The sequence below is a fragment of the Camelus dromedarius genome, chromosome 24, assembly GCF_036321535.1.
Source record: "Camelus dromedarius isolate mCamDro1 chromosome 24, mCamDro1.pat, whole genome shotgun sequence".
Taxonomy (NCBI): Eukaryota; Metazoa; Chordata; class Mammalia; order Artiodactyla; family Camelidae; genus Camelus; species Camelus dromedarius.
Genome location: NC_087459.1, coordinates 21,787,175 through 21,797,383, shown reverse-complemented (window position 1 = coordinate 21,797,383; position 10,209 = coordinate 21,787,175). Strand labels below are relative to the sequence as shown.

The following is a 10,209-nucleotide window of genomic DNA, read 5'->3' as shown; positions in this document are numbered from 1 at the left end:
TGACATGAAATGAAGGACATCGGTTCCAAGCCTCTCCCTCCTACCTCCAAAGTCCACAGCCACCAGCAGAACTTACTTTATTAAAAAAAAAAAATGATGAAACCGGTCTGTACATATTTACAGGCTACGGGGCAAGGAGGCACAGGTCCAGCAGCGGGGGCACAGGCCGCTCACTTCTTGGAGAGTTTGACTTGCTTGTGCTTGGGGGGTGCCCACTTGAGGCAGACAGAGTCCACTGCGGGGAGAAGAGGCGTGAGAGGAGGACTGGGCCCCCGGGCCCGGCCCGCTCACACTGGCTGCTCTGCCCTGGGCCCAGGCCAGGTTTCACCCCGAGGTGAGAACAAGGGCAGGCTGAGTCCTAGCGGGGGCGGGGCAGGGAAGCCCAGGAATGAGTGGCCTGCCCCAGGCTTCGGTCCTGGGAGCTGGTCAGACTGGTTTGGGATCAGGTGACAGCAAAAAGGAGGCCTTGGCTCCCAGCAGTCCTTACACCTACCCCCCCACACACACACACCCTGGGCAGCCCCCCACCCACCTGTTATGGGTGGCTTCTTATACTGGGCACTTTTGAGGTGTTCCTCCACCAACTTGGGTGTGACACAGATCACATGCTGACCCTTCCAATACTTGACCATGTTGAGGGACTGCAGGGTGCTGATGATGTCATTTTGGGTGATGCTCGTCATCTGGCTGCAGGAAGGGAGTAGAGCAGATGCTGTAGGGGGTTCTCTTGTGGGGTTTAGCTGGGACACCAAAAGGGGGCAAGGAGATGGGATCATGGCCAATCTGAGGAGAGTCCTTGCCTCCTTGAGGGTCCAGGATGCCTCTCTCACCTAAGGTCCTTGATGGACAGTGTGCCCCGGAAGTCTCGTAGTATCTCCAGCAGGACCCAGGACCAGTAGCTGCGGTAGCTGAGCTTGCCCAGGTCAGACAGCGGCTTCTCAGGGGAACCTACAGTGCTCTCCAGCTTGGACAGCTCGTAGCCTGGTGGCAATGGAGATGAGGACCCTCAGGACTCAGCCCCACCCTGGCACCCCTCACCACAGCCACCCTTCCTGGACAAGCCAGGAACCACTCACTGAAAGCAATGAGGAACTTTCCGTAGCCACGGCGCTGGTAGGGGGGCAGGGTCAGGATGCAGGCTACGTTGTTTCCATCTGGAGACTCCTTCTCCTGCAGGGGTGCACGCTCAGGGCCTCTGGGGAGGCTCAGCCCCCACGCAGTCCTCCCTCCCTCTCTCAACCTGGGCTTCCCAACCTAGTACCTTTGAGAAGTAGCCAACAATGTGGGCCCCCTGCCTGTCCACCTCAGTTAAGATGTAAAAGACAAAGGGCTCCACGTCAAAGTACAACGTCTTGTGGTCCAGGAAAAGCTTGGCCAGCAGACACAGGTTCTGACAGTAAATCTGAGGGGTTGGGGAGAAGGAAGCAGGCTCAGGGAGCAGGTACAACTCTCCCACTCAGCCCCATTGAGGCCTGGGCAGGAGCTGCCACCCTGCCCTGCAAGTGCCAAGCTCCAGACAGCAGCTGGTGCCAGGCCAGTGAGAAGTGGGCTCCTCACCAGAACTGTCATGTTTAGAATTGGAAGGAGCCTTAGCATGATTTTGGATCAACTTGGTATCTGACTTCTGATTGTTCATAGCTGTGTCTCCAGCACCCAGCACAACGTTAATCATGCATACGTTTGCTGAACTGATGACCCTTGAGCCTGACTGAGGTCTGCGCTGTTGGCCCACTTGGCTCCACCAGGCCAGAGACCAACGTCAGAAGACCTTGAGGTTGGCTCCATGGCACAGACTAAGGACACCTTTCCCATCCACTCTCATTTGACCCAACAATTGTGTGAGCCCAGCATTGCTAGACTCAGTTAGCTTAGGAGGAAATTGAGGTTCTGGGCTGGGAAGTGCTTGCCTGAGGCCTCAAAACTGGAGAGGGTAGAGCTGGAAAGAACACCCACGTCTCCTGGTGGAGCCCTTTCTGCCACTCCCCCCGTTCACGCTCAGGAAGACAGAGCAGAAGGCTCGGGCCAGGCTAAGAATGGATATTCCTCAAGCTATCTATCACAACGCTGGCTGCGCGCCAAGAGGTCACCAATAATAACAAAGGCGCATGCTGACAAAGCCCCTACTGCATGTCAGGTGCTGTGCTAAGTACTTGAGTGTGCTATCTCATTTATTCCACTGACCAGCCAAGGAGATAAATGTTACCATGACTTCTGTCTTATAGATGAGGAAACAGGAACAAACAACCTTAAGTAACTTGTCCAAGGTCAGCCAGGAAATGACAAGGGTGATTTGAAGCCAGGAGCCACTCAGAAGCCTGCCCTCTTTGTCTCACACTCCGCTGCCCTTCCAGGGGAAACTGGGACACTTGGGGAGACCTTCTGAGACTGACTAGGCAAAGGCCAAGTTCTCAATGACAGCAAAGTAGGCCCCAAGGGCCCCACCCTGCCCCACTGAAGTGTCTCTCCAGGAACAAGGAACTTGGCTGTCTGAGCCACTGAGCTCTCAGGCAGGAAATCTCACACAAAGCAATTCGCTCCCAGGAAAAACAAACACCTTTTCTTTAGGCAGAAAGAGAAAGTGCTTTTAAGAGCAGCCTTAGGCAAGACAATCTCCACTCTGGGTTCCAGATCTGCCCAAACTAAGCTACCCCATCAGAAGAAAGGTCCCCGGGGACAGAAGGGAAACCCTGTGCCCAAGGCTGGCACCACAGGGCCACGTGTTTATTGCACACCTGACCACAGGCTGAGTGCCAGGCCGAGTACATGCCCACAGCCCTCTTCTCATGCTAAGGCTGGCCTCTACCCTTTGGCGACAGTGAGGATGGTCAGGAAGTGCCCAGTGCATCCCCTCCACCTCCCACAGCGCCTCCGCCATGTGGCTCACCTTGTGGTCTTTGCCATCCACCTCGTACACAGAGATGTTGCTCTTGCGATAGATCTCCTTCCCTGGTGGCTGCCGCCACTGGCACTGGCCCTGGGGGTGGAGATGCAGAGACACAGGCATAAGGCCCGGAGGTTCCCCGCGGGGGGCTGATGCCACCCTGTGTGTCTGGAAGCAGGCCTCTGCTTCCCTCTGCTTCCCCAGCAGCAGACACCGGGCTCCACCCTTTACCTATGTGGAGTAATTCTCCCAATCCTCCCAGCCTTCTGAGGAGACATCCTATTTCACAGATGGAGAAACTGAAGCACAGAGAGGCTAAGTGTGTGGCTCGAACAGCACACAACTAGATGGTTTTAAGTCCAGATCAGAGTGATTGTAGAGGACTCTGGAGGGCTGGCATCCATGACAAGGCATTTCCTAAACCACATGCATTGGCCGCAGTCTACGCTTTGGGAAACACCCCACTGAGCAGCCCTGGCGGCTCCTGTGTACCAGTGCTTCCCTCCGTCCACACCCTGTGGTCCCACTGCTCGGGGCTGGGCTTCCTTCCTCTTTTGCACAGAGGAACCTGGCCCTGGTAAACATGTGCTGAAGAGCCAGGGACCCCAGAGGGTCCCCATCCCACAGAAGAGGAAACTGAGGACCAGGACGGGTCAGCAAGTGGGCCAAGGTCACTCCAGCAAAGGCAGAGTCAGGCCTGGAACCCAAGTCTCCCGCCCCGGGGGCAGCCTGTCCTGGGACTCAACAGCTCAGGTCTGATTCTCCTCCCCAGCGCCACCGCCTCAGCCAGCCCTCAGCTTTGACGCCCACCCAGCTCACCAGGCCCGGCCCAGCCCAGCCTCACCAAGTGGAAGCGGTAGCTCTTCTCGTATTTCATGTACTTGAGGCAGTACTCGCAGAGCCAGAGCTTGGGCTGTTTCCCATAATCTTCAGGGAACGGTGAGAAGTACCAGGCGTCAATTTCGTAGTTCCCAATGTGGATCTTGTCCACGTACTTCACCTTAGTGATCTGTGGGTGGGGTGGGAGTGGCAGGCAGTGGGTGGCTCAGTTTGGGCAAGGAAAGCAGCGAGGAGGGGGTGCCCACAGTTAGGACCCCTTCCCCTGCTTACCGCCTCGTGTTCCTTCTCCAAGGCTGCTGTTGTGGGGTCCATCTCTGCATAGGTCTGAGCAAGAAAAAGCAGTGGACAGAGGTGAATCAAAGTGGTGGTCAGGCTACCCCTCCCCTGTCCCACAACCCAGTGCATCCCTCTTGTCTTCTAGACCTCGTCCCCTGAATGACAGTAATCACCATACAAACAGCACACTTGTTTTACATGGTTTTAAAGCTAGCTGGTCCAAGTCCTCTCCCATCTGCCCACCCACCCAGACATCTCTGATGCCCCAGTTTGGACCTTTTGCCGGGTGAACAGGGCCAGGATCAGGAGGCTGGGTTCCAGTCCTTGGATTCAGCTGTACAATGGGATCAATCCAGCTCTGCCAAAGTTGTTGTGAGACAGATGAAATAATGGATCTGGTCTTCTACACCCATTGCAGGAACTGGTACAGACTCCCCGATGTGCCTGGACCCCTTTCCTGCCATGGGACTGCTTCCAGAGGCCCCTCCTACAGGCACATCAGACTCTAGGTGTCCAGAAAGGAACTCGGCCATTCCTCCCTGCAAACCTGTTCATCCTCCTGGGTCTCCCATCTCACTGGGAGCATTACCCTCGGTCCAGATGCCCAAGACCAATAAGCCTAATCTCAGGACTCCTCCTCCTCTCTCAGCCTGTCATTCGATAAATGGTCATGTCCTGTCGACTCTACCTCCTTGTCATCTCTGGAATCAGTCCCTCTGCCCCACTCCAAATAGCCACTGCCACCATCTCAGGTCTGGACAGTTGGCCAGGCCTCTGCAAAGACCCAGCCTCGAGTCTTAGCACCTTCAAATCCACACCACTATCAACACTCCTCTTTCCGGTCTTCATGCGTTTGCATATGCAGTTCCTTCCGCCCTGAATGCCCGTCCCTCTCCTACTGCTGCCAGCAAATGATTACTCAGCCTGGCCTAAGCATGAGCCAGGTGAGTGTGTGATGAGGCAGAGCTTTGCAAGCGATCACATGTAATTGTTTTTACAGTGCTCTTTCCTGTCCTTCAAGGCCCAGCACCATTCCCATCCCCTCCAGAAGCCCTCACTGGATTCTTCCGAAGCAGAATACATTCCTTCCCAAGTCAGGAATGTAGTGGTCAACAACAGTGCCCTCTGATTGCCCCTCCTTCGTTTCCCCTATTTTCCAAGTCCTTGGAAGGCAGGGACTACAAGTCACATTGCACTCACAGGACACCCTGTTCCTAGGTCAGATGCTGCAGGAGAAACCAAGTCCAGCCTGACAGTGGAAGGCCTATAACCTCTGCCAGAGTAGACGGCAGCCTTGCCCTTAAGTTGAGAAGGGAGAAAGGAGCCAGCATTTTACCCAGAACCCTCTACATGTAGCACTTCACCTGGATGGCCTCATAAAACCTTCTGGGCAACACTGAGATACAGCATTCTTATTTCTATTTTACAGAAACGTAAACAGGCAGGGAGAGGTGAGGTCACTTGCCCTTGGGGACTAGCCAGCTGCCATTTATTCCGAGTGCCAAGCACTCACTCCAGAGGCATTACTTAAGTTTAGTCCTCAAAACGAGCCTGAGACAGGAGTGCTCATTATCTGCACAGCACAAAAGAGGATGCTGAGGCACAAAGAGGTGTGGTCACAGAACTGGTACTCAGCACAGCTGGGCCTGGGGCCCTGGTCTGTCCAACTCCAAGCCTAACCCCTGCAAAGATGAGGAAAGGAAGATTTCCCTCCTCACCTGTCTCTTTAAAACACATTTTCCAACTCACAAAACACAATCCTCTTCTGCAAATGCGGTAAAGAACTACAAAAACACTACTTTTCTTAAATGCTGCAATTTATTTAGAATTAAACATTAATTTGGTTTTGAACAACTTGGCTAATTGTTAACTCGCTGATTATTCATTCTTTGATTTTATCACCACTGGCCCATTGTCCTCCACCCTGCTGACTGCCAGCTTAGGGGTATATCTTTGATACTGAATTTGTCAGTGCAACCTGGTTGGGGAGCTAAGAAAATCTTAGATCTGTGCTGTCCACTAAAGGAGCCACTTGCTATGTGTGGCTACTTAATTTAAGTTCATTTCATTCAAATAAAGTTGCACTCGTAGTCATACAAAATACATTTCAAGTGCTCAACAGCCACACGTGGGTAGTGACTTCTGTACTGGACAGCACAGATACAGAACATTTCCACTGATCACAGGATGTTCAACTGGACAGTGCTGCCTAAGATGTTAGAGATCTTTCTAATCCAGGGCATTTCAATTTTTTTTAAACCACAGCACTGTAAACCAATGGGCATGTTGATACACACACACACACACACACACACACACACACACACACACACACACACGTATTTACGTGGGAAATAAAAGGTCCTGAAAATACTTACCTTTAATAAAGTACAATGCACTCTGATATTTTCTGTCCTATTCCATTTTTTCCATTTTTGAAATTTAAATGGTCACAACCCACTGAACTAATGTGGCAACCTAACAGTTGTGCCCCACAGTTTGCAAACCTTTGCTGCAAAGCCCATGATGTACATTCAGACGAATGAAATCGCAACCTGGTTGAAAATGACTGGGTGCCTTGAGAGCTCTGTGAATCCTGTTCTCATTTGCACAGGCCATTTCACAAATCAAGAAACTGAGGCTCAGAGTGGGAGGAAGGTAACCCACCAGGGGCACGCTGGCTTCATGAAAAGAATCCAAGTTTTGGAAATAAATGGCAGGAGTTTTTCTAGGATGTTTCAAAGTCACAGTTAAGTGCTTGTGCCCCAAGGTAGGATGATCTAGTTGGCAAATTTAATTCCCGACTGGGTTCCTAAAACTATTTGTATCTCCCTTATAAACTGGGGATATAGAATGCTTACCGTGTGAAGTTGCTGTGAAACTTCAATGAGATCATGTATTAAAATACTCAGCCTAATACTGTGACTCACAAGCCAAGAAACATTTGCCATTATTATTCTTATTTTGGCCCACCCCTTTACTAGCTGTGTGACATTGGGCATGTTACTTAACCTCTCTGAGCCTGCTTCCTGCTTTTCTCACAGAGAAACAATGATCCCTGTAGTGTTGAGTTGTCAAGAAAGATCTGTTGAGCTTACACACATACAGTAGTCAGCAAGCTGCTTAGCAAAAGCAAGTGCCCCAAATCACTTTTTCTCTTCCTCCCCTTTATAGACTTCAAGTCGATTTATCAATGTGGCACAGCCAATAGGGGGGCAAAAAAGGTTATCGGTGCAGGAGGCCCGAGTTCCAGTCCCTGCTGTGCCATTTCCTGGCCGTGAGACTGAAGCCAAGCCCCTGTCCTCTCTGAGCCTCAGTTTTCTTGTCTGTGAAGAATACACGAGAAGAGGTGGTAAAGCCCCTGACATGCTGTAGGAGCTTAAGAAATGGAAGCTGCTGTGGTTCCAGCACTGGGACCCAAGGGAGTTGGCAGAGGCAGTTAAGCCTCCTGGGGCCCTGGGGAAGGGGAGGGACCCGGACCTTCTGCACATGGTTGATCTCATCGTGCTTGCGCTTCTGGTTGCGAGTGATCTTGCGCTCAGGCTGCTCAGCCAGCTCGCTTAGGTACTTCTCTGAGTTCTTCTGCACGGCATCCTTCACTGTCTTGGTCAGTGCCAGCCGGTTCTTGTCCACCCATTCGTCCAGTCGCCGGTTAACTGTGAGGATGGGCCATGAGGGGGCTGCCCTTCCCCCTCCCCTCCTCCCACCCAGACCTGGATACCCCAAGTCACTCACAGCCCACATAGTGCACGTAGAATTCCTCTCGGCCCTCCTGATCATTCACTCGAGACTGGATCACTTCAGCAGAATCTGTGAAGGCAAAAGGCTAGGATCACCAGGAAAGAAGGCAGGGCTGATCCTTCGCACTCAGGAGCAGTTTCCCAGATTCCGGGGCCAAATGTAAGCAAACTTCATCTGCCCATACCTGCCAGTCCCTTCAATCACTGCCCGTGAGATGAGCCAGACTGGGGCTGTTATTCTTACTTTAGAGATGAGGAAACTAAGGTTTAGCCAGGCTCATCTATTTGAAAAGTGTTAACAGCTAATACTTAACTGAGTTTAGGCCTGGTTCCAAATTCAATACTTGTTTTACTTTACTCCGTCGTTCATTTGTTCAGGGGTCACAAGGGCTAGCTGTGGAATCAGAGAGCCCCACTTCCTAACTGTATCTACCTGAACAAGTTATTCTGGCTTTCTGGGCCTCAGTTTCTTCATTTGTAAAATAAGGATAACAGTGTCCACCTCAAACGGTGAGTTAATGCCTCTAAAGCTTTCAGTATAGCACCTGACAATTAGCAGATCATTCAATAAATGAGTGTGGCAACCATTGCATGTGTGACCCTGTGCTGGGTTGCTGCTGGATACAGAGGATGGATCATGAGTGGTCCTGCCCTCCAGAAGTTCCCACGGTGATGGTGTAAGTAGGACACAGACAGACAACAACATAATGGTACATATACTGTGGCTGAGGTATGAAGAAAATGTTGCAGGAACATACAGAAGGGAACAACTCACTTTGCCTGAAGGGAGTCAAGAATGGCATCACAGGGGATATGATGCTAAATGCATGAGCGGGACTAGCCAGCTGAATAAGGAGAGACAGAAGAAAGGGCATTCCAAGCAGAGGGCATCAGCGATAAAAGGCATATAGTCTTTATAGGGTATAGTGTGGTATGGTCTGGCAATGACCTTTGCTAGGGTTGCTAAAAACCAGAGAAGCCACAAAGATCAATGCCATTCTAAGGAATTTGGGGTTTATGTGAAAATGAAGCAAAGCAACATAGGGAAGGGGAAGCTCATTTTCGTGTTCTAGGAGGTCCTCTCCGCTGGCGACTGTAGGAGACGGACAGAAGGGGAAGTCACAGAGACAAGGGAGACCAGTGAGCAAGCAGTGTTAACAAGAAAAGGGAATCAAGCCTAAGATTGGGCAAGGAAGTGGAATGGGAGCTCTGGATACAACAGGAAGAATTTAGCGAACGCGCGACTGGTGGTGGGGTTTGTAGGCGGAGCGGGAGAGAGCCCGCAACTCCCGGTTCTCCCTACTCCGGCCCCGCCGCCGCCCTTAAACCCCGCCCCCGGGCCCCGCCCTCACGCCAGGTGCTATCCGGCCGCCGGCACAGGTACGTTTCTCCGATCTCCACGGTGACTTCCGGCTCACCACGCGCCGGGGTCGGAGGAGAGACGCGGCCAGGGGATGGAGCGGTCCCCTCGACCGCCACATTCTCCCCGGGCCCAGGCTCGCCCTCCCCCACGACCCCTGAAGTCGCCGCCGCAACCGCCGCAGCTGCTCCCTGCGCCGCCATCGCTGTAATGGAAATGACGCCAGAATCCCGCGCCGCGCAGTGTCTTTAGCTCCGGGTCAGCTACGCGTGGAGGAGCCCGCGGCAGGCTGGAGGGTGCGGTCTGTGACGTGGCAGGAGCTCATTGGCTAGTGCGGCAGTCTCCGCGGCAGAAGACGTTGACTGTGCCAGTTGTCCTGAAGTTGCTCGTTTTACGTTTTGAATTACGGCTGCACCCTAGAGTTGAAAACAGGAGAAAGGCTTTCTTGATGTGATGCCTCAACTCGATCTTTTTAAGGCCTTTGTGCCTGAGGAAGCCAAGGTGTGCCAGTTATCAGGGGGCGCTGCCCCTATTTTACCGATGCGGAGCCAGAGCAGCACCCCTGGAAGCCTAGTGTTAGGGCGGTGAGCCTGGAATCAACACCCACCCGGTGCCGCCCATTTCCTTCAGCCAAATACAAGTCACCCCGTTTTTGAAGACTGAAGAAACTGCCCTCCTTGTTCGGGGGGGGGGGGAGGAGACATTTGGGGTGTGGGAATCAGGACTGAGTGTGTACTGGGATAGCCAATAAATAACTCTCACAGAATCAAGCCTTTCTAAAGAAAGGACCAGACTCTCCAAACCAGATGTCCCCTGAACAGAAATCAGCCTAAGGCAGTGGATATAATGGAGAGCGTCTTAGGCTTAGTGAATGAGGAATCCCTGGTTATACAAGTGTGTCCATTCCCAGAGCATCGTTAAAGGTTAAACTATATGCCATATAACTATATAAAGGTGAAACCATATATGTATCTATCTCTTATTCCTATAAAACAAGTGTATTGCACAATGCCAGACAGGGGACACCTCCAATAAACATTCCTTTTGGCTACTCTGAGTCGTCTTTGACTTGTAATTTGGTTATTGGGCTTGGAAACAATTCTAAGAGGGGT

At 52.1% G+C, this 10,209-nt stretch overlaps 1 protein-coding gene across 1 annotated transcript; it reads right to left on the bottom strand.

Moving 5' to 3' along the window:
- Positions 1 to 60: 60 nt before the first annotated feature.
- KAT8 (lysine acetyltransferase 8) lies at positions 61 to 9,693 on the bottom strand. Its single transcript, XM_031432848.2, has 11 exons — positions 9,090 to 9,693; positions 7,733 to 7,807; positions 7,478 to 7,653; positions 3,992 to 4,045; positions 3,726 to 3,890; positions 2,885 to 2,974; positions 1,262 to 1,402; positions 1,077 to 1,170; positions 831 to 981; positions 533 to 687; positions 61 to 235 (listed from the first exon to the last, which is right to left on the bottom strand). Exons 1-11 carry the CDS (start codon positions 9,298 to 9,300, stop codon positions 171 to 173), a joined length of 1,377 nt encoding a protein of 458 aa, XP_031288708.1. The 5' UTR covers positions 9,301 to 9,693; the 3' UTR covers positions 61 to 170.
- Between the last annotated feature and the right edge of the window lie 516 nt (positions 9,694 to 10,209).